This window comes from Heterodontus francisci, chromosome 24 (genome assembly GCF_036365525.1).
Source record: "Heterodontus francisci isolate sHetFra1 chromosome 24, sHetFra1.hap1, whole genome shotgun sequence".
Lineage (NCBI taxonomy): Eukaryota > Metazoa > Chordata > Chondrichthyes > Heterodontiformes > Heterodontidae > Heterodontus > Heterodontus francisci.
In genome coordinates this window covers 27,613,896-27,639,021 of record NC_090394.1, presented here as the reverse complement: position 1 = coordinate 27,639,021, position 25,126 = coordinate 27,613,896, and the positions used below count along the sequence as shown (strand labels likewise).

The 25,126-nt window shown below is 44.6% G+C and overlaps 1 protein-coding gene across 1 annotated transcript in view; it reads left to right on the top strand.

Moving 5' to 3' along the window:
- foxk1 (forkhead box K1) overlaps window positions 1-25,126 on the top strand; it is a 165,369-nt gene that overhangs the window by 110,369 nt on the left and 29,874 nt on the right. The window contains exons 3-4 of the mRNA XM_068055805.1: window positions 18,669-18,825; window positions 22,829-22,975. Of these exons, the coding sequence (XP_067911906.1) occupies window positions 18,669-18,825; window positions 22,829-22,975 (304 nt within the window). The remainder of the gene's footprint in view (window positions 1-18,668; window positions 18,826-22,828; window positions 22,976-25,126) is intronic.

Sequence of the window (25,126 nt, the reverse complement as noted above, 5' to 3'; positions counted from 1 at the left end):
TGGTTCCCCGAGCAGACCGCCAAAGTCATTTGGCGGAATGCCTCATCACCAGAACTTTCAAACAAGCACCAAGATGTAGCTTGGCTGGTGGTGAGAAGAACCCTCCCCGTCAGAGCCTTCCTGCACGCCCGAAGTCTCACCCCCTCCGCACAATGCCCTCGCGGTGGCTGTGGTGGGGAAGAGACAGTTGCCCACCTCCTTCTGGAATGTGTCTTTGCAAAGCAGGTATGGAAAGAGATGCAGTGGTTTTTGTCGAGGTTCATCCCAAGCAGCTCTGTAACACAGGAGTCTGTGCTCTACGGGCTGTTCCCAGGGACGCACACCGAGATAAACATCACCTGCTGCTGGAGGACTATCAATTCGGTGAAAGACGCCCTTTGGTCTGCCCGAAACTTGCTGGTCTTCCAGCGCAAAGAGTTGTCCACGACCGGATGTTGCAGACTGGCACATTCCATGGTCCAAGACTATGTGCTGAGGGACGCACTAAAGCTTGGGGCAGCCGCAGCAAAGGCTCAATGGGGAAAGACCACTGTGTAAGGTCCCCCCACCAAGCTGAACGGAGGGGCTGGATCCCTGGGAAACCCCTCAAACTGTATCAGGAAAATTTTGTGTGCTGTAAAATGTAAAAATGTATATGGCATGACAAATGAAATGGAAGGGCTGTGAGGCAACTCATGGTTGAATTGAAGGAAACTGATCACCCTTGCACTGTTTGTATTTTTTGACTTGGTGCTGTTTGAAACTGTTTGGTAATGTATTTTTTACAGATTTTTATGAATAAAGTATATTTTGGAAATAAAAAAAAAGATGCTTGTTAAAACCTATCTCTTTGTCCAAGCTTTTGATCACCTGTCCTAATATCTCCATATGTGGCTTGGTGTCACATTTTATTTGATATTGCTCCTATGAAATGCTTTGGGATGTTTGTGGTTGTAATGAGAGGTGAAGACTGATATTAAACCTGTTTTTTTTTGGGAGAGTTCTGGCCTACTTTATGCTGTTCTAAGGAAAAAAGAACTGCATTTGTGTTTTGAATATTCCAGCGCCTATCTCTGTTTACTTGCTGTGCAGAAGGCTGAGAAATTACTGATATCTGAGGATTTCAACAAACTTAACAAATGATTACAGATTATTTTCCATCAGAGTTTTCTGCAAACATGACTGGATGGAGTAATTAAATCTGCTTTGCATACATGAAAAATAAATGTATTACATTTTTGTTGTCTCTTTTGCATGGACCTTCACTTTTCTGCGTTGGGTCTCGAATTTTTGTGCAATCATATGCAAAAGTTTTTCATCCTATTTAACCTGTATGTATATTGCACCTTTAAAGTTGTAAAACATCCCAAAGCGCTTCCCAAGAGTGATCATCAGACAAAATGTGACACCCAGCCACATAAGATATTAGAAGAGGTGATGAAAATCTTGGCCAAAGAGGTAGGTTTTAAGGATCATCTTAAAGGAGGAGAGAGTGGCAAGAGGTGAAGGGAGGGAATTCTAGAATTTAGTGCCTAGGCAGCTGAAGGCAGGGTTGCCAATGGTGGGGCGATTAAAATCGATGATGCGCTAGATGCCAGAACTGGAGGAGAAAAAGCAAAGAAAAACTTGCATTATATAGCTCTTTTCACAATCACCAGCCATTGAAGTACTTTTGAAGTGTAATCTCTGTTGTAATGTGGGAAACGTGGCAGCCAAGTTCCCACAGACAGCAATGTGATAATGACCAAGTGATTTTTTTTTTGTGATGTTGATTGAGGGATAAATATTGGCCAGGACACTGGAGATAACTCCCCTACCCTTCTTTGAAATAGTGCCGTAGGACCTTTTACATCCATCCAAGCAAGCAGATGGGGTCTCCGTTTAACGTCACATCTGAAAGATGGCACCTCCGACAGTGCAACACTTCCGCAGTACTGCATTGGAGTGTCAGCTTTGATTTTTTGTGCTGAAGACCTGAAATGGAACTCGAACCCAGAACCTTGCGACTGAGAGGTGCGACCAACTGGACCACAGCGCAGAGAGCTGTAGGAATGGAGGAGTTTAAAGTTGGGGAGGGGTGAGGCTATGGAGGGATTTGAATACAAAATGAGAATTTTAAAATTGAGGCGTTAACGGACGGGATCCAATGTGTCAGTGTGCATGGGGTGATTGGTGAATGGAACTTGATGCGTGTTAGTTTTAGATGAAATCCGTTCTGTAGAGGGTGGAAGATGGGATGTCAAACATGTGTATCTAGATGCCTCTGGTCTTCACATGGTTTTGATTTGGAAGAAAACAAAGCAGTTTTTAAGTTGATCAGATTCAATATAGTACAGACCACTTTAGGGTAAAAGCTGATTTTCTTTCAGGAATTGTAATGGCAGGTTAAGGTAGTGATCACTGACTGTTAAGAATAATAATGCAGTTATTGAGCTTAGTTATTTTCAAATCCCTCCAAGGCCTCGCCCCCCCAATCTCTTATCTCCTCCAGCACCACATTCCTCCCGCAATATCTGCATTCCTCCAATTCTGGCCTCTTGAGCATCCCCGATTTTAATTGCTGCATCAGTGGTGACTGTGGCTTCAGCCGCCTAGGCCCTAAGCTCTGGAATTGCCATTACGGAAACATGGCTACAGGGTGACCGAGATTGGGAACTGCATATTGAAGGATATTCGACATTTAGGAAGGACAGGCAAAAAGGAAAAGAAGGTGGTGTTGCACTGATAAGGGATGGGATCGGTGCATTAGTGCATCTGTTGCTGGCAAACGGGATTAGGTAGACAGGTCAGTTGTCTTTAATGCATCGGTGCAGACTCGATGGGCCGAAGGGCCTCTTCTGCACTGTATTATTCTGTGATTAGTAAAAGAGGATCTCCGATCAGAAGAACTAAATGTGGAATCTGTTTGGGTGGAGCTAAGAAACAGCAAGGGCAGCAAACATTGTTAGTTGTTTATAGGCCACCAAACAGTAGTGGTAGTTTGGGGCATGGCATTAATCAGGAGATTAGAGAAGCATGTAGCATAGGTAATACAGTAATCATGGGTGATTTCAATCTGCATATAAACTGGGTAAAGCTAATGAGCACTAATGCTGTGGGGGATGAGTTTCTGGAGCGGTAGGGATGGTTTTCTAGAGCAGTATGTTGAGGAACTGACTAGAGAACAGGTTATTTTAGATCTGGTATGATGTCATGAGAAAGGGCTAATCTTGTTGTAAAAGAACCTTGAGGGATCAGTGACCATAATATGATAGAATTTTACATTATGTTTGAAAGTGAGGTAGTTCAATCTGAAACCAGGGTGTTAAATTTGAACAAAGGAAATTAGGACGGTATGAAGGGCAAATTGGCTGAGGTGGATTGGGAAAATACATTAAAAGGTATGACAGTACATAGGCAATGGATAGTCTTTGAAGAATTATTACATAGTTTACAGCGACTATACATTCCTTCAAGGCACAAAAACCCCAAAGAAAAGGCAGTCAACTGTGGCTAACAAAGGAAGTTACGGATTGTATAAGATTAAAAGAAAAGGCCTATAAAGTTGCGAGAAATAGTAGTAAACCTGAGGATTGGGAGGATTTTAGAATACAGCAAAGGAGGACCAAGAAACTGATAAAGGGAGAATAGAATATGAATGTAAGCTGGCAAAAAACATAAAAATGGGCTGTAAAAGCTTCTATAGATACGTAAAAAGGAAACATTTGGCTAAGAGAAGTGTGGGTCCATTACAGGCAGAGTCAGGAGAATTTATAATGGGGAATAGAAAAATGGCAGAGAAACTAAATGATTACATTGTGTCTGTCTTCACTGAGGAAGATACAAGAAACCCCTCCGAATTAGAGATCCAAGGGACGAGGGAGAATGAGAAATTGAAGGAAATTAGTATCAGTGAGAAGGTTGTATTGGGACTGAAGGTTAATAAATCCCCGGGAGCTGATACTGTATATCCCAGGGTGTTGAAAGAGGTAGCTATGGAGATAGTGGATGCATTGGTGATCATCTTCCAAAATTCTAGAGAGTCTGGAACAGTTCCTGCAGATTGGAAGGCAGCAAATGTCCACCCCCTAATTAAGAAGGGAGGGAGAGAGAAAACAGGGAACTACAGACCTGTTAGTTAGCCTTACATCATCGTCTTTGGCCTCCTTGTCTCGAGAGACAATGGGTAAGCACCTGGAGGTGGTCAGTGGTTTGTGAAGCAGCACCTGGAGTGGCTATAAAGGTCAATTCGAGAGTGACAGACTCTTCCACAGGCGCTGCAGATAAAATTGGTTGTCAGGGCTGTTGCGCAGTTGGCTCTCTCCTTGCGCTTCTGTCTTTCTTTTTTCCTCCCAACAGCTAAGTCTCTTCGACTCGCCACTCTTTTTAGCCCCGCCTTTATGGCTGCCTGCTAGCTCTGGCAATCACTGGCAACTGACTCCCACGACTTGTGGTCAGTGTCACAGGACTTCATATCGCGTTTGCACATGTCTTGAAAGCGGAGCCATGGACGGCCAGTGGGTCTGATACTAGTGAAGTGCCCGCTGTACAATCCGTCCTTGGGGATCCTGCCATCTTCCATGCGGCTCACATGGCCAAGCCATCAAGCTCCGCTGGCTCAGTAGGGTGTATATGCTGGCGATGTTGGCCGCCTCAAGGATTTCTGCGTTGGAGGTACGGTCCTGCCACCTGATGCCAAGGATTCTCCAGAGGCAGCAAAGATGGAATGAATTGAGACATCGCTCTTGGCTGACGTACATTGTCCAGGCCTCGCTGCCGTAGAGCAAGGTACTGAGGACACAGGCTTGATACACTTGGACTTTTGTGTTCTGTGTCAGTACGTCATTTTCCCACACTCTCTTGGCCAGTCTGGACATAGCAGCGGACGCCTTTCCAATGTGCTTGTTGATTTCTGCATCGAGACACAGGTTGCTGGTGATGGTTGAGTCTAGGTAGGTGAACTCTTGAACCACTTCCAGAGCGTGGTCGCCAATATTGATGGATGGAGCATTTCTGACGTCCTGTCCCATGATGTTCGTTTTCTTGAGGCTGATGGTTAGGCCAAATTCTTTGCAGGCAGCCGCAATCCTATCGATGAGTCTCTGCAGACACTCTTCTGTGTGGGATGTTAATGCAGCATCGTCAGCAAAGAGGAGTTCCCTGATGGGGCCCTTCCGTACTTTGGTCTTCGCTCTAAGATGGGCACGGTTGAACAACCTGCCATCTGATCTTGTGTGAAGGAAAATATCTTCTTCTGAAGACTTGAATGCATGTGAGAGCAGCAGGGAGAAGATCCCAAACAGTGTAGGTGCGAGAACACAGCCCCGTTTCACGCCACTTAGGATAGGAAAGGGGTCTGATGAGGCACCGCCATGCTGAATTGCGCCTTTCATATTGTCATGGAATGAGGTGATGATACTTAGTAGCTTTGGTGGACATCCGATCTTTGCCAGTAGTCTGAAGAGACCACGTCTGCTGACGAGGTCAAAGGCTTTAGTGAGATCTATGAAAGCAACGTAGAGGAGCATCTGTTGTTCGCGGCATTTCTCCTGTAGCTGACGAAGGGAGAACAACAGGTGGATCAGTAGTAAGGAAAATGCTAGAATCTATTCTAAAGGATGTGATAAATGGACATTTAGTTAATAATGATCTGATTGGGCATAGCCAACATGGATTTATGAATGGGAAATCATGTTTGACGAACCTATTGGAGGTTTTTGAGGATATTTCTAACAGAATTGATAAAAGGGAGTCTGTGGACATAGTATACTTGGATTTTCAGAAGGCGTTTGATAAAATCCCCCACAGGAGGTTGGTTAGCAAAATTAAAGCACATGGGATAGGTGGTAATACACTGGTGTGGATTAAGGATTGGTTAACAGGCAGAAAACAGAGTAGGAATAAACTGGTCATTCTTGCATTGTAAGGTTGTGACTAGTGGGGTGCCACAGGGATCAGTACTTGGGGCCCCAGCTGTTCACAATATATATCAATGATTTGGATGTGGGGACCAAATGTAATATTTCCAAGTTCGTGGATGACGCAAAACTAGGTGGGAATGTGTGTTGTGAGGAAGTTGCAAGGCGGCTTCAATGGGATTTGGACAGGCTAAGTGAGTGGGCAAGAACGTGGCAGATGGAATATAATGTGGAAAAATGTGAGGTTATCCACTTTGGTAGGAGGAATATTGCAAGAGGATACGAGTGCAGGAGTAGTGAAATCTTGCTTCAGTTGTGTAGAACCTTGGTTAGACTGCACCTGGAGTGCTGTGTGCAGTTTTGGTCCCCTTACCGTAGGAAGGATATTGCCATAGAGGGAGTGCAACAAATGTTCATCAGACCTGTTCCCGGGATGGCGATATTGTCCTATGAAGAGAAATTGGGAAAACTGGGCCTGTATTCTGTAGAGTTTCGAAGAATGAAAGGTGATCTCATTGAAACCTACAAAATACTTATAGATAGACAGAGTAGATGCAGGTAAGGTGTTACCCCTGGTTGGGGAATCTAGGACCAGGGGACACCATTTCAAAATAAGGGGGAAGCCACTTAAGACAGAGATGAGGAGAAATTTCTTTACTCAGAGGGTTGTGAATCTTTGGAATTCTCTACCCCAGAGAGTTGTGGGAGCTCAGTCATTGAGTATGTTTAAAGCAGAAATTGACAGATTTCTAAATACCAACGACATAAAGGGATATGGGGAAAGTGTGGGAAAAAGGCATTGAAGTGGATGATCAACCATGATCGTATTGAATAGCAGAGCAGGCTCGATGGGCTGAATGGCTTACTCCTGCTCCTATGTTCCTAAACCCCTCCACCTCTCTTTCCTCTTTCAATACACTCCATAAAACCTATCTCTTTGACCAAGCTTTTGGTAATCTAACCTAATATCCCTTTTTATGTGGCTCAGCTGTCAAATTTTGTTTGATGACACACTTATGTGAAATGCCTTGGGACGTTTTATTACTTTAAAGGTGCTATATAAATGCAAGTTGTTGCTGTACTGGTTTGGAGGGATAAGAAACAGTGACATGGAAGGCACTTTATCCACAATAATTATAAGTTTGTATAATTGTGCATAAATACAGATACATTCTTACCCTTGCAGAGATGTAATGGCCTTGGTCCTATAACCACAACAACATTGTTGTTCTGTGGTTTAATTTGTTAGCCCCGCCCTAAATTGTTTATGAATATTGCCGTAACATTAGTCTTTGTAGTAACTGTGTTGTTGAGACTTGCATGGTTGTGCAGATGTACTCTGATTACTGGAAATTACTGAGGTATTGATTATAACAGACACGTCAAGTGGCCACTTCAATCTCGCTATGTGCATATGTACAACTACTACAGTGACTTTAAGGTAATAAAATGTTCCAAGGCGCTTCACGGAAGCATTGTAAAACAAAGTACGACACCAAATCACATGAGATATTAGGTCAGATGACCAAAAACCTGGTCAAAGAGGTAGGTTTTAAGGAATGTCTTAAAGAAGGAAAGCGAGCTGGAGATGCGGAGAGGTGTAGGGAGGGTATTCCTGAGCTTAGGGCCTAGGCAACTGAAGGTGCAGCCACCAATGGTGGAGGGTTTAAAATCTGGGATGCTCAAGAGGCCAGAATTAGAGGAGCGCAAATATCTTGGATGATTGTGGGGCTGGAGGAGATTACAGAGATGGGAGCGGGAGGGGGGATGAGGCCATAGAGGAAACTCCATAAATCCTTTGCATACATTCCAGAATTTTTGTGAAGCCTTGCAATTGCACGTGGCTGTGACTTTGAGACTAGTGTATGTCAGATTTGTGTTCTTATCTCGAGCGTGTGCGCATGTAGTTTTGTGTTTCAAGCTCATGAGGGAATAGTGTCAGGAGACGTCACACTGCTATCAATACCTGGAGTGTATTTGGTTATTGTAGGTCTTTCTGATGACCTTCAGAACCCTCTCATCTTGCTACGGCGAGCCTCTGATTGTTGCCAAATTGTTGACTTGTCTGTACGCTGTTTCAAATATGGTAGACTGCAAATGCATCCATTGAATTGTCAGGCAACTACAAACTCTGAAACGAAAGTGTTTTTGGGCAACTGAGTTTATTCAGACAAGAATGCTGGATTGGAGCAAGGAGTTTCTGTGCTGGTGTAATTTCAGGGTGTGACCAGACTTTAGGCTGGATTACTCAAATTAAAAGTGCCGCTAAGAATACTTGCACCCCAAGGATTCCCTCAGCCATAACCAAAGGGAGCAATTGTAATAGCAATATCGGAAGAGTGTTAGTTATTTTTTTTAATATAGTGCCTCATCACTTCTCAGTGTCCAAAAGTGATTCATGTACAGTGAATTGCTTTTGAAGTATAGCCACTGATATGTAGGCAAAGGCAGCAGTCATTTTGTGCTCAGGAATGTCTCTCATAGCAATGAGATGAACAACCACTTAATCTGTTTTGGTGGTGTTTGAGGGAGGAATGTTGGCGACAGCACCAGGAGAAACAGAAAATGAGTAATGGCTGTTAACTATCTTCTTTAACAAATAACAGCGCTGTCAAATTGCAGTGTTCATTGCTGACCTGTATAGTAATGTGCAACAGTAGTAATCTGCATTAAAATAGAATTACGTGGAACGTACAGGTCATTTGGCCCAACAGGTCCCTGCCAGTGTTTATGTTCCACACAATCTTCCTCTCACTCTACCTTACCTCACACAATTGACGTATCTTTCTATTCCTTTCTCTGCCATGTCGTGATCTAGTTCCCTCTTAAAATGCATCTGTACTATTAGTCTTAACTACTTGTGATAGTAGGTTTCACATTGTCACCACTCTCTGGGTAAGGATGTTTCTCCTGAATTCCCTATTGAATGTATTGGTGATTATCTGATATTTATGACTCCTAGTTTTGGATTTCCCCATTTGTGGAAACATATTTACGTCTATCCTATTGAACCACTTCATAAGTTTAAAGACCTCTATGGGGTCACCCTGAGCCTTTTCTAGTGAAAAGTGCCCAACCTGTTGACTTTTTATTCCCGTTAGTTGTACTCTGTCTGGTGTCTTTGAAAATCTTTTTTGCACCTTCACTAAGGCCTCGCTGTCCCTTTGGCATGTCAAATGTAGTTAGCAATTTCCCCAACTCCATGTTTCTTGCATTTACTTGTATTGCCCATTTTCATTACCTTTTCCACTATGTACCTTTCGCATATCTCTTTTTCTCTTCCCCCTTCTCCCTTCCTGGGGCTTAACTTGCCCAGGTTGGGTATGCAAAGCTATTTACTGAATCTGGTGTATTATTTTATTATACCATCTATATAAATGCCACCCTTGTGACTTTGGAAGTAGAAGAGAGTATTAAAACTGACACAAACTGCTAATGCAACCAACCACTTTGTGACTAATTCGGGTAAGGAGTTTCTGCACCATACAAGAGTGTTCTGATAAAGCTCTTATTAAGTGTGGATCACAAATCAAGTTTTAATTAAAGATGCAGATGATGCCCTTGGCCTAGATCAGGTTGGTTCATTAATTGAAGTTTCTAATCATTGTTAATAATAGGGTTTCCTGTTATCTCAACAAGCTAGTTGTGTGTCTGCTGTGAATGTCTGGCTATACTATACCAAGCAGGCCTATTTATAGAATAATACAGCACAGAAGGAGGCCATTCAGCCCATCATGTCTGTGCCAGTTCTTTAAACAGGTTATCCAATTAGTGCTGCTCATCTGCTCCTTCCCCTAGCACTGCTAATTTTTCCTGTTCAAGTATGTATCCAATTCCATTTTGAAAGTTACTAATTAATCTACTTCCACCATCCTTTTCAGGAGATTTTTATCTGAGATAATTTAAAAGTGTGTGTTTTGGCATATGTGCATGTGAATCTTTCAAACTGCACTTTCTAAATCCAAGCTGTCTAGCCTTTGGCCCTCCGTGCACCATGACATTTCTGCAGCCACATTTTGCTCAATCGCACCCTTAGCTCCACACTTTTTAATTCCCTCGTCCCCAATAAAATCATTACACTCTCCCTCTCACCCTGGCCATTCCCCCAGCACAGCCCTCATCACCGCTGTCTTAACTTCAAGGGGTGCAGACTTGAAAGGATATGGAGGTTTAGCCATCCGATCTGGCTGGACCACATGACACACCATCGGGTCCTGCTGTCATCTGCTAAAACTGCTCGCTATTCCAGGATCATGCTGGAATGCAAAACTAATCCCCGACTTCTTTTCTCTACTGCAGACCATCTTCTTAAATCCCCCTCCCCGTCCCCCTCATTGCACACCTCCAATAACTAGTGCACAGAGTTCATGGACTTCTTTGTCAATAAGATTGAGACAATCCGATCAACTTTGTCTGCCACTTTGACCCTTTCCATTAGTCCACCCGAACTAAACCCTCTAAAGATCCCCCTCCCCTGCCCTAGCCCTGAACTCGCATCATTCTCTGGTTTCTCTCCTATCTCCCCTCATGCCCACTCTGTGCTCATCTTTTCCATGAGACCCACCTCCTCCTCCTCTGCCCTGTTCCCACTAACCTGCTGACCATCTAACTTCTCTTCCTGACCCTATGTTAACTGATATTGTTAACAGTTCTGTCTTCAGGTTCTGTCCTCTTCTGCTTTAAATCTGCCACCTTCACCTCTCATCAAAAAAAAACAACTCTTGACCCCATCATTTTTGCAAACTACCATCCCATCTCCAATGTCCCTTTCCTCTCTAAAGTCCTTAAATGTGCTGTTGCCTCCTAATTCCGTGCACATCCTTCCTGGAACTGCTGTTTGAATTGCTCCAATCAGGTTTATGCCCTGATGACACCTAGCTCTAACTCACCACCATCCCCTTGACTCCTCCACTGCTAAATTATCAGACTGCTCCGACCTCCAGTATAGGATGAGCAGAAAATTTCCTCCCAATATTTAATTGGAAGACTGAAGCCACTGTTTTCAGTCCCCGCTCGAAACTCCGTTCCTTGGCTACTCACTCAATCCCTTTCCCTGGTAACTGTCTGACAACCTTGGTGTCACATTTGACCCTAAGCTGAGTTTCCGACCGCGTATCTGCACCATCACTAAGACTGCCTATTCCAACTCCGTAACATCGCCTGACTTTCCTCCCCGCTGCCTCAGCTCATTCGCTGCTGAAACCCTCATTCATACCGTTGTTATATCTAGACTTGAGTATTCCATTGTACTCCTGGTTGGCCTCCCACATTCTACCCAACGTAAACTTGAGGTCATCTAAAGCTGCCCGCATCCTTACTTTTACCAAGTCCCGATCGCCTATCACCCTTGTTCTCAATGACTTGCATTGGCTCCCAGGCAACCAACACATCAATTTTAAACTTCTGATCCTTGTTTTCAAATCTCTCCATGGCCTTGCCTCCCTGCTATCTCTGTAATCTCCTACACTCCCACAACCCTCGGATATCTGCACCCATCTAATTTTGGTCTCTTGAGCACCCCAATTTTAATTGTTCCACTATTGGTGGTTGTGCCTTCAGCTGCCTGGGCCCTACGCTCTGAAATTCCATCACTACTCACTACCTCCATTTCTTCCTTTAAAACACCCCTTAAAACCTACCTCTTTGAGCAAGCTTTAGGCCTCTGCTCTAGTATTGCCTTATTTTGCTTTATAATGCTCCTGTGAAGTGTCTTGGGACACTTTATTATGTTAAAGGTGTTATATAAATACAAATGGTTGTTGAATACTATTGAGATCCTCTGGATCAGAAGTATTTATGTATTATGGATATTTTTGTCTGTAGCTTTGTCATTTCTGCTTCTGCTTTCTTCATTCATCTTGAAAACTTGAATTTCAAACAATTTAAGGGATTGAAAGTAGGTCTCTGAAATAGTACTGTGATTTCTGGTGATTGATCAGACCTTTAACACTCTCTTGCTGCAGAGGGACCCATTTGATGTGTAATATTATGTTGCTGTGCTATGGAAATGACAGTGGTACAAGAAGATTAAACATATTTATCATGCCTTACCAGTAACCTGGCCTTTGCTGTTCAAGACTTGTTCAGAAAACTTATTGACGTGTACAGTTTTCTTAACGCATGTTTGTAGTAGTATTTGCTGAGGCTTTTGTGCTAAAGATCAGTACGGGGGGGGGGGAGGAGCGTGGAGAAAGAGGGGGGGGGAGGAGCGTGGAGAAAGAGGGGGGGGGAGGAGCGTGGAGAAAGAGGGGGGGGGAGGAGCGTGGAGAAAGAGGGGGGGGGGAGGAGCGTGGAGAAAGAGGGGGGGGGGAGGAGCGTGGAGAAAGAGGGGGGGGGGGAGGAGCGTGGAGAAAGAGGGGGGGGGGAGGAGCGTGGAGAAAGAGGGGGGGGGGAGGAGCCTGGAGAAAGAGGGGGGGGGGAGGAGCCTGGAGAAAGGGGGGGGGGAGGAGCGTGGAGAAAGGGGGGGGGGAGGAGCGTGGAGAAAGGGGGGGGGGAGGAGCGTGGAGAAAGGGGGGGGGGAGGAGCGTGGAGAAAGGGGGGGGGGGAGGAGCGTGGAGAAAGGGGGGGGGGGAGGAGCGTGGAGAAGGGGGGGGGAGGAGCGTGGAGGAGGGGGGGGGGAGGAGCGTGGAGGAGGGGGGGGAGGGAGGAGCGTGGAGGGGGGGGGGAGGAGGGGGGGGAGGAGCGTGGAGGTGGGGGGGGAAAGGGGGGGAGGAGCGTGGAGGAGGGGGGGGAAGGGGGGGAGGAGCGTGGAGAGGGGGGGGAAAGGGGGGGAGGAGCGTGGAGAGGGGGGGGAAAGGGGGGGAGGAGCGTGGAAAGGGGGGGAGGAGCGTGGAAAGGGGGGGAGGGGGGAGGAGCGTGTGGGGGGGAAGTGGGGGAGGAGTGAGGGAGGGGCGGGGGTGCGTGGAGAGGGGGGGAGGGGAGGAGCAGGAACAGAGGGGGAGGAGGGATAGAGAGGGGGGAGGGACAGAGAGGGGGGATCGACACAAATCGAGGAACGACATGGGGCGGGGGGAGGATGACAGATTGGGGGTGGGACATTAGACAGATGGAGAGAGAGGTGAGAGAGAGGTGAGTGAGAGTCCATGATTAAGATCTTTCCTGACAGCTGGACCTCTATCTGGAATACTTTCCATTGCTACAAGAAGTGTGTAGGCAAACATTGACATTTGTGTAAGCAAAAACAAAAGCCAGGTATTTCACTGTCAGTGTCCAACATAGTGTTGAGAAAGTAAATCAATAAATTAATCTTCTCATTTAAAGCTTCTTCAGAATAATGCACATTGGTTGTTGTTTTGATTAATGGTGAGATAAATTTTTAATGCCTTTATCTTTCCAAAATTGTCTCACCTGCCCCCAGTAAAAGACAAAAATTGTAATGTGGCCCTCCCATGCGAAAAGGTTGGACAATTCTGTTCTGGAGCTAAGGGCCAAGACAGCTGATGGCATAGTTGACAATGGTGGAGCGCTTTTTTTAAAATTTGAAGATGCTCAAGAGACCAGAATTGGAAGAGATAGAGAGGGGCACGGCCATGGAAGGAGTTCAAAAACTTGGATGGCAATTTTAAAATCGAGGCATTTCCAGACAGGGAGCCAATGTAGGTCAGCGAGCATAGGGATGAAGGATGAACTGGGCTTAGTGCGAGTTAGGATACAGCAAGTGGAGTTTTAGATGAGCTCAAGTTTACGGAGGAGAGCAGGTACGAATCCATCCAGGAGAGTGCTGCTTAACTAAAAATAAATCCCTGTTTGTAAATCTGGTCTAAGTAATTAATATCCACGCTTCTGCTGTGAGACTTAAATTCAGTTGGTAGGATACTGCAAATGTGGAAATTGCTAATCCTCAGGTCTCGACTCTGCAAAGGCAAATCTTCCAATTCAAACTGGACAAGAATTACTTGCAATTACTGCTGTCGAACCATTGAGCGAAGTAAAATATTTCTAACAAAAAGAAACACTGGAAGAAGGTGATCTTCAGTTGCTGGAAATTACATGTCTAGAGAATGGTCCAGCTCAAATCTTAATATTTACACTTTAAGTTTGCCATTTTGGGTGGAAGCAAGGAGTTATTCCTGGAACAGATTATGCTTCTTCCCAGCTTGTGATTTATTGTCTTAACTGAAACGTTGAACGTAAGATCACTTCTGGTGCCTTTTTCTTTGCAACATTTTTTGTATGGTGTTCTATGTAGTCTTAGAATGTGCTGGTATCAATTGCAGTTTTAAAAATTGAAATCAACCTCAAAAAGGCCTTTCGTTGCCTCACAGACATTGGTGTTGAGCATAATAACCATGTGCATCCTTGAATTTGTTTGCCTTCATCACAAATTGATGGTGCCTACCTTTTTATAGATCCTCTGCTCTGGAATCATTAAAATGAAACATTAACAGCAGTGTGGACATTGCTGGTAGCGGCAAAATGACTCTAGTTTGCTGAGCTGTTTTGCTTTAGGTTGTTCTCTTCAATTTCCGTGTTCAATAGGTATGCTGATGGCGCCATCTTGTGACAGTTCTTGCATTTTCTTCTCCGCTTTCCTCAAATACATTTATTGTCGCTGTTTTGTCTGTGGTTTTGGGATTATGGGGCCAGAACCCAGAAAAGGAGAGGAACAGATGGCATATGTGTTGGAAACTCACATGACTACCTAGAAATGAAATACTTTGCTAGTGAAATAAAAACAGAAAGTTCTGGAAATACTCAGCAGGTCTGGCAGCATCTGTGGAGAGAGAAGCAGAGTTAATGTTTTAGGTCTGTGACATTTCATCAGAACTGAAACATCAGCTCTGCTTCTCTCTCCACAGATGCTGCCAGACCTGCTGAGTATTTCCAGCACTTTGTTTTTCTCTCCGATTTCCAGCAGCCGCAGTATTTTGCTTTCATATTTTGTTAGTGGTTTGGACCCTCTCAGGCTATGTGATGGAGTTCGCCAACACAAGGCCCTAAGTTCTGGAATTCCCTCCCTACACCTCTTCACCTCCCTACCTTGCTTTCCTCCTTTAAGACTCTCCTTAAAACCTACCTCTTTGATCAAGCTTTTTGTCATCTGACATATCTGCTTATGTGGCTCGATGCTGTATTTTGTTTTAAAATATTCCTGTGAAGCACCTTGGAATGTTTTATTATGTTAAAGGCACAATATAAACATAAGTTGTATATGAAAATGTATTACAGTAATAAAGTAAAATTTTAAAAATAGAACTTTAATGTTGTGCTGCTGGTAGAATTTGTACAGAGCTGCATTAATTTGTGATGGTAGGTCTGGATGACTGTATTCTGTAGGTATAACATTCTTATGTCGGCCTTGGCTCAGTGGTAGTTTGCTTGCCTTTGAGTCAGATGTTAGGACTTGAACGCATAATCTAGGCTGATGCTTCAGTACAGTACTACACTACATCAGAGGTGGTGTCTTTTGGACAAGACATTAAACCAAAGCCCTGTCTGTCTTTTCGGTTGGACATAAAAATCCTGTAGCATTATTCAAAGAAAAGGAGACAAGTTCTCCAGGTGTCCTGCTCAACATTTATCTCTCCAACATATCTAATTATCTGGCCATTTACTTTGTTGCCCTGCGTGAGACCTTGCTGTATGTAAATTGGCTGCCGTGTTTTCCCTATAGTACAATGCTGATTACATTTTTTAAAAAGAACTGCTGTGAAGTGCTTTCAGATGTCCTGAGGTCATCAAAGGTGTCATAAATGTGAATTTTTTTAAGCTTTGGTAAACACCTTAATATTTAGTTCCCATGATTTCGGATTGATCCATACGATGTACCTATTCAAAATGGAGAGCTATGCTACTTCTGAGCTGCAATATACTGTATCTACAAGAAAAATACATTTTTATTGCTTTTGCGCTGTTTGCAAGAGACACTGGCAAATGGCAGTTATCTTAATGAGTTTATGTAGAAAACCCAGCAAATTGGTTCAAATAGGGTTGTGACTTTACAGTAATAGGATGCTTTTGTACTGAGTGTCACATTTAACTACATCATCCCATTTTGACTAAGTTACATTCCTAGTTTTCCACCAGAGTAGTCACAAAGTATGACAGCAGCAATCAGATGCAAACTTCACTGCAGTTTCACTTACTTAATATATAATCTCATCTGCACTCAAACAAAGTTTTTAAGAGATTTATTTGTTTGTTGCTCAGCACACGTACATGCTGTTTTTAGTCCTTAATGCTGCTTTCGAAGTAATCACTAGAAATGGATAACTTCCATAGGTTTAATGTTAACCAGTGCAATAATGAACATTTTTATCAAGGGGGCAGCTAAGAGAAAGGTATGCAGAGATGCAATGATGCATAAAGGGTTGGGGCATTTGGGGAAATTCTGGTTTTGGGTGCCAGGTTTTGGACACTCACTAAGTCAGTGTCCAACACAGTGTTGAGAAAGTAAGTCAATAAATTAATCTTCTCATTTAAAGCTTCTTCACAAAAATGCACATTGGTTGTTGTTTTGATTAATGGTAAGATGAATTTTTAATGCCTTTATCTTTCCAAAATTGTCTCACCCGTACCCCTATATAAGACAAAAATTGTAATGTGGCCTTCCCATGTGAAAAGGTTGGACAACTATGTTCTGGAGCTTGGGGCCAAGACAGCTGAAGGCATAGTTGTCAATGGTGGAGCGCTTTTTAAAAATTTGGCGATGTTCAAGAGACCAGAATTGGTCATTAATTCGTCTTTATACTTGCATTTCATGGATCTTAAAATTCCTTGGGCCATTGGCTGTATCAATGATACTTTTGGGGGTAAATATCTGCCAAACACATTGTCTGTCCTTCACGAGAAGTTGAACATGAGGATGTGCTGAGCAATTGTCAAGCAACAACAATATCCTAAACTTTTCATCAAGCTTGAGTCTTGGGAACAAAGTGCTCGTCAAACCAGTCCAAACAAATTTGTCTGGTTATGCATGCTTTCTTGTTAGCGTAATAATGAACTGGAAATATTCTTAGCCCCTTGAAACATCTTGGACTCTGACTTTTTCCAATACACATCAGCTTACACTTCTGTGTCCCAGCCGTATTAGCACAATCCAGCACAGTAAGCCTATCTTTTGTCTTTTACACCTGTTGGTGCCTTCTCATCAGCTGTTGCTAAGGTTTTCCTTGTTATGTAACGGCAATATATTGATGTTTCATCAGCATTACAGATTTGTTCAGCAGAAAGGTTTGCATCGGTAATTAATTTGGCGAACTGATCTATGTAATTTTCAGCTGCCTCATGATCTGCTAAGGCTTTATCTCCACACACTTTTTAATTACCTTATTCCATGACGTCTTTTTAAAATTTGAAATGTCACATGGAGTTGAAATATTCAGTTCATCGTGGAAAATCTTGGCTTGCTTAATCAACGTCTGCCCAGTCAATGGCGTCCTCTCACTCCTTCTCTTTCACATCTACTCCATCATCACTCTGTCTAACTTAACACTTAGGTTTATGCATAGTTTTTCATTTATTCATTTCTTTCTGAATGTCACCTTCAGCATAAAACTTCATGATCTGATCTTCCTGTTTCTTTAAATCCTAACTGGCGGTAGACAATGAATTATGCTTCCTTTTAGCATGGTGGTATCTGCTGGACTTTTTGACATGATTGCGGAGGCAAAAAACACAAGAAATCACAGGTCGGGAGGTTCGGGTTGATTCTGAGCATGGGAGCTGGAACTAGCGCCTGCCAAATTGTCCCGGTATTTGGACAATAACTCTGAATTTAGTTTCATTGAATATCAAAGTGGCGCAGTGTGGCGGCACAGTGGCGCAGTGGTTAGCACCGCAGCCTCACAGCTCCAGCGACCCGGGTTCAATTCTGGGTACTGCCTGTGTGGAGTTTGCAAGTTCTTCCTGTGTCTGCGTGGGTTTCCTCCGGTTTCCTCCCACATGCCAAAGACTTGCAGGTTGATAGGTTAATTGGCCATTATAAATTGCCCCTAGTATAGGTAGGTGGTAGGGAAGTATAGGGACAGGTGGGGATGTGGTAGGAATATGGAATTAGTGTAGGATTAGTATAAATGGGTGGTTGATGGTCGGCACAGACTCGGTGGGCCGAAGGGCCTGTTTCAGTGCTGTATCTCTAAACTAAAACTAAACATCATATGGAATATTTTCAAAAACGTTCGATTTTCAGAGAGCTAGATTTTGGATGTTGACCCTGTACTGATATCCAAGCACCTAGTAAGCCAAGTGTCAGTGCTACACTATTTACCTCCGATGATTGTGAATAGAACATTCAGAAAGAAGGTTTGGCCTATTTCCTTTGTAATGTATCTCTGTGTTTTGAGGTGAGGAGACCGAGGGTGACTGATTATACACTGCGCATTGAAATTTTGTGTTGTGTACTCCATTTTTGACCCATTGGAATTTCAGCTGGTCACAGTGACCTAATGCCAGCAACCCTATTAAGAGTGTTATTACAGGGCTGATATTTAACTTCTGAAGAGTTGCCTGATGTTCAAGCGAGCTGGAAGGGACAATCAGAAAACAGAAGTTCTTGCGATTCTGATGAGCCATTTTCTGTGTGCTGTGCACAATGAGGGAAATTTGAGTTTTGTGGAAAGGGGGTAGAGAAAAAAATGAGCAAAGAAGGATTGTTTTGAGTAGTTATTTCACAAAAATACATGATTTAAGGGGCGATCTAACAAAACCCAGGTGTTCTATTTAAAATGCTGGAGCTGGGGTTTTAAATTGATTAAGCAAAGCTTGAAGTTAATCTATTAATTTCACTTTTCAGGAGATTTTATTCATGTAGCTGTTTTTGACTGAAAATGTTTTCCAACTTGCTTTGAACAGTGTCCCCAATTCCTGCCCTGTGAGTCCACGTGGTGCCGGCTCCTCTGGATACCGTTTTGGACGCAACATCACCCGAGATCTACAGCTTGCTGCAGCATTTGCAGAAAAAGCAGCATCCGAGCAACAGGCAGAAACATCTGGTGGCGACAGTCCCAAGGTTTGGAAATGTGTTGAGTGTGAATCTCAGTTCTGTAGTTGTGTTCTTTTCCCCTCCCTGACATGAAAAAAGGAAAGAAGGTACCAGCCCTTCGCTTTGCAAGCTGGAACGTCAGAACTATGTGTCCTGGCCTGTCGGAAGACCTTACACAAATCAACGATTCTCGGAAGACCGCCATCATTAACAACGAGCTCAGTAGACTCAATGTGGACATTGCAGCACTTCAGGAGACTCGCCTCCCCGCGAGTGGCTCTCTAGCAGAGCAAGACTACACCTTCTTCTGGCAGGGCAGGGATCCTGAAGAACCAAGACAGCATGGAGTGGGCTTCGCCATCAGAATCTCCTTGCTCAGCATGATAGAGCCTCCCTCAAATGGCTCGGAACGCATACTGTCCATCCGACTGCTCACCACCTCTGGTCCAGTACACCTACTCAGCATCTATGCTCCAACACTCTGCTCCGCACCTGAAGCTAAAGACCAGTTCTATGAACAACTCCATAACATCATTAGCAGCATCCCCAACACCGAACACCTATTCCTGCTGGGGGACTTTAATGCCAGGGTTGGGGCCGACCATGACTCATGGCCCTCCTGCCTTGGGCGCTATGGCGTTGGAAGGATGAATGAGAACGGGCAGAGACTGCTTGAGTTGTGTACCTATCATAACCTCTGCATCACCAACTCGTTCTTTCACACTAAACCCTGTCACCAGGTTTCATGGAGGCACCCAAGATCACGTCGTTGGCACCAGCTAGACCTCATTGTCACAAGGCGAGCCGCCTTAAACAGTGTTCAAATCACACGCAGCTTCCACAGTGCGGACTGCGACACCGACCACTCCCTGGTGTGCAGCAAGGTTAGACTCAGACCAAAGAAGTTGCATCATTCCAAGCAGAAGGGCCACCCGCGCATCAACACGAGCAGAATTTCTCACCCACAGCTGTTACAAAAATTTCTAAATTCACTTGTAACAGCCCTTCAAAACACTCCCACAGGGGATGCTGAGACCAAGTGGGCCCACATCAGAGACGCCATCTATGAGTCAGCTTTGACCACCTACGGCAAAAGTGCGAAGAGAAATGCAGACTGGTTTCAATCTCATAATGAAGAGCTGGAACCTGTCATAGCCGCTAAGCGCATTGCACTTTTGAACTACAAGAAAGCCCCCAGCGATTTAACATCCGCAGCACTTAAAGCAGCCAGAAGTACTGCACAAAGAACAGCTAGGCGTTGCGCAAACGACTACTGGCAACACCTATGCAGTCATATTCAGCTGGCCTCAGACACCGGAAACATCAGAGGAATGTATGATGGCATGAAGAGAGCTCTTGGGCCAACCATCAAGAAGATCACCCCCCTCAAATCTAAATCGGGGGACATAATCACTGACCAACGCAAACAGATGGACCGCTGGGTTGAGCACTACCTAGAACTGTACTCCAGGGAGAATGCTGTCACTGAGACTGCCCTCAATGCAGCCCAGCCTCTACCAGTCATGGATGAGCTGGACATACAGCCAACCAAATCGGAACTCAGTGATGCCATTGATTCCCTAGCCAGCGGAAAAGCCCCTGGGAAGGACAGCATTACCCCTGAAATAATCAAGAGTGCCAAGCCTGCTATACTCTCAGCACTACATGAACTGCTATGCCTGTGCTGGGACGAGGGAGCAGTACCCCAGGACATGCGCGATGCCAACATCATCACCCTCTATAAAAACAAAGGTGACCGCGGTGACTGCAACAACTACCGTGGAATCTCCCTGCTCAGCATAGTGGGGAAAGTCTTTGCTCGAGTCGCTCTGAACAGGCTCCAGAAGCTGGCCGAGCGCGTCTACCCTGAGGCACAGTGTGGCTTTCGTGCAGAGAGATCGACTATTGACATGCTGTTCTCCCTTCGTCAGATACAGGAGAAATGCCGTGAACAACAGATGCCCCTCTACATTGCTTTCATTGATCTCACCAAAGCCTTTGACCTCGTCAGCAGACTTGGTCTCTTCAGACTACTAGAAAAGATCGGATGTCCACCAAAGCTACTAAGTATCATCACCTCATTCCATGACAATATGAAAGGCACAATTCAACATGGTGGCTCCTCATCAGAGCCCTTTCCTATCCTGAGTGGTGTGAAACAGGGCTGTGTTCTCGCACCCACACTTTTTGGGATTTTCTTCTCCCTGCTGCTTTCACATGCGTTCAAATCCTCTGAAGAAGGAATTTTCCTCCACACAAGATTAGGGGGCAGGTTGTTCAACCTTGCCCGTCTAAGAGCGAAGTCCAAAGTACGGAAAGTCCTCATCAGAGAACTCCTCTTTGCTGACGATGCTGCTTTAACATCTCACACTGAAGAATGCCTGCAGAGTCTCATCGACAGGTTTGCGTCTGCCTGCAATGAATTTGGCCTAACCATCAGCCTCAAGAAAACGAACATCATGGGGCAGGATGTCAGAAATGCTCCATCCATCAATATTGGCGACCACGCTCTGGAAGTGGTTCAAGAGTTCACCTACCTAGGCTCAACTATCACCAGTAACCTGTCTCTAGATGCAGAAATCAACAAGCGCATGGGTAAGGCTTCCACTGCTATGTCCAGACTGGCCAAGAGAGTATGGGAAAATGGCGCACTGACACGGAACACAAAAGTCCGAGTGTATCAGGCCTGTGTCCTCAGTACCTTGCTCTACGGCAGCGAGGCCTGGACAACGTATGCCAGCCAAGAGCGACGTCTCAATTCATTCCATCTTCGCTGCCTTCGGAGAATACTTGGCATCAGGTGGCAGGACTATATCTCCAACACAGAAGTCCTTGAAGCGGCCAACACCCCCAGCTTATACACACTACTGAGTCAGCGGCGCTTGAGATGGCTTGGCCATGTGAGCCACATGGAAGATGGCAGGATCCCCAAAGACACATTGTACAGCGAGCTCGCCACTGGTATCAGACCCACCGGCCGTCCATGTCTCCGTTATAAAGACGTCTGCAAACGCGACATGAAATCGTGTGACATTGATCACAAGTCGTGGGAGTCAGTTGCCAGCATTCGCCAGAGCTGGCGGGCAGCCATAAAGACAGGGCTAAATTGTGGCGAGTCGAAGAGACTTAGTAGTTGGCAGGAAAAAAGACAGAGGCACAAGGGGAGAGCCAACTGTGCAACAGCCCCAACAAACAAATTTCTCTGCAGCACCTGTGGAAGAGCCTGTCACTCCAGAATTGGCCTTTATAGCCACTCCAGGCGCTGCTTCACAAACCACTGACCACCTCCAGGCGCGTATCCATTGTCTCTCGAGATAAGGAGGCCCAAAAGAAAGAAGAAGGTTTTTCTTCTTTGTTCCTGAAGATAGTGATTCATGCTGGTATGGTTCTACAGATGTTAGGAGCCCTCTTAATATCTCGTCCAAGGTCTTTCTACGTGATTCTAGGCAATGTGTCTTAGTAGGCTGTTCAGCTGTTTAGTTTGGTGCTACCCAATATCAAAAGTGCTGGACAATGATCACGATCCAGAGTGGACACTCCTTCTGTTTCACCATCTGTTCTTCTCCCCACTCCTCCCTCTCCCCAGCTTGGGGATACTGAACCCAGATGCTTACAGACAATGCTGCTCCAGCTGTGATCAGGTAGCTTAGCACAGACTGGAGATCAAAATGAGGACCTTCATCATCTGCATGGTCTATCTTGGTGTGAAGCTGAGTCTCAAAATTACATTGTGCACCATGTCATACTCTAATTGTATCATAGATGTTCAGGGTGCATAACATTGTCCTTTACTATGTGCTTCAAGAATCTTTACAGAAATGTATCATTTGAGGGCAATATTCTAGAACTTGTGCTTATATTCTATCCCATATATTAGACCTGGATTTTTAAGTTAAATGTCAATAAAATTAATCAAGTTTAATGAAGAATGCTTTGTTTGAGAGTCTGAATCTAACCATTTTTCAAAGAGGTTTACCTTCTCTGCGTATGCCAATATTTTTCTTAATATTGTTTCTCTCTTTTTGGGCAGGATGATTCAAAGCCCCCCTATTCCTATGCACAGCTGATTGTACAGGCCATATCTTCTGCTCAGGACAAACAGCTAACACTAAGTGGCATCTACGCGCATATCACAAAGCATTACCCTTACTACAGGACAGCTGACAAAGGATGGCAGGTGGGTGAACTCACTAAGTGGTATTGGGATAGAAATGTACAAGTGAGAGCAATTTATTGATAATTCTACCTATGAATGGAGTTTTAGCAAATTAACCAAACTTTAGAAGGAACAGCCGAGTGACCTACTCTTGCTGCTAATTCGTATGTGCGTATTAGATACTTTAAAATTTACTTGCAGTTTGGTTAAATATCCCCCTGTATCTATGGGAATTTTTAAAATCTTGATGAACTAGTAGTCCTCTTTTTTTTTTTTAAAAAAGTTCAAGTCTAAGTATTATTGACATAGGATTCTGCTTGCTTACAGTTTCCTGCTGTATATTACTGCTTTGTTACAGTGGTTAGACAGTAACAGAGGTTTCTTCAACAGTGTAATATGGCCTTATGAAATGAGAGCTGAAATTTTTTGTGCAATATGCCACTGATATTAAGATTATGTCTCCTTGTTATGGATTCCCCCACCAGAGGCAATAGTTTCTTCCTAATTACCCTATCAATTCATTTTGTTATTTTAAACAGCTCAATCTTCTATATTCATGGAATTTAAGCCAAGTTTATGCAACCTGTCCTCATAATTCAGAGATTTAACCCCTGGTATCATTCTTGTGAATCTGCATTGTATCCCCCCCCTCCAAGGCCAATATATCCTTCTTGAGTTGCCCAGAACTAATGGAGTACTCCAGATGGGGTCTGACCAAGGCTCCATAAAACTGATGTATAACTTTATCTTTCCCCTACCCTGCCCTTTTTTGATTTGCAGCTCCTTGACGTAAAGGCAGACATTCCATCAGTCTTTCTGATTAGTTTTTATGACTTTGCATGAGCTTTTGGTGATTTGTGTTCTTGGAGCAAGGAGATTTGGGTGTCCTGCACATTTCCTAGCTTCTTGCCACTTAGAAAATACTCTGTCTGTCTTTCTTGACTCCAAAGTGGATGACCTCACACTTCCCCACATTGAACTCCATTTGCCTCAGTTTTGTCCACTGATTTAAAAAGTTTTGGTTAATCCTGTTTCCGTCTGCACTACTTAGTGTCAGCCTTACATTTGGATGTACAGTTCTCTATTCCTTCACCCAAGTCATTGAAAAGTTCAGACCCCAGATCTGTGGGGAACACCACTTCTTACATCCCATCAGTCAGAGTTTGCACTCTTTGGGCTGAACATTTGGGTTCCACCAGGGGCTGGAACAGAGGTGGCCAGGATTCAAAAGTACTGGTGCTGACTGGCATGCCAGTTTGTTGCAATGGTCAGTTTCACCTGGGCAGGGGGAGGGCAGCCCTGCGATCCTGCCCAATCCATTATGAAGGCCAATTAAGATGGTTAAAGTGCTCATTGAAAGCTCATTAAGGAGAATGCTCTGATTTTCATGGGGACACACTGGTTTCGGGGCAGACCAGCTGAATGGAGACGGCACACAGTGGGGAAGTAGTCACGGCCGCCCCAGGAAATCAACTTGGCCGTATGAAAAGGTGACCCGCGGAGAGGGGGATTTGCCCATTGGGGGAAAGGTGTCATTGTCTCAACACAGGTGGCAGGGAGAGTGGGCAGTAAGCACTCGGGCAGTGCAGGAGGCCCTCGCCCTGCTGACATTGTGGGGATGTATGAGGAGTGGGGGGGTGGGGGGGGCAAGTCTGCCAAGCATGATGGTATAATCTGAAGATATGATGAGAACTTTAAACATTGCCATCAATGAACATTGACCTACAGCCCCAATTTAATATCAAGCACATGTTTGAGCTTTGATTAAATATACAAGAAGTTGTATACAAGAAGTTGATTAAATATACAAGAAGGACGGCAGAGTGGCGCAGTGGTTAGCACCGCAGCCTCACAGCTCCAGCGACCCGGGTTCGGTTCTGGGTACTGCCTGTGCGGAGTTTGCAGGTTCTCCCTGTGACCGCGTGGGTTTCTTCCAGGTGCTCCGGTTTCCTCCCACATGCCAAAGACTCGCGGGTTAATAGGTAAATTGGCCATTGTAAAAAATTTCCCCTAGTCTAGCTAGGTGGTAGGAGAATTGAGGGAAGGTGGGGATGCGAGAGGGAAAAATGGGATTAATGTAGGATTAGTATAAATGGGTGGTTGATGGTCGGCACGGACTCGGTGGGCCGAACATACAGTGCTGTATCTCTCTATGACTCTAAGTTCAGTTGA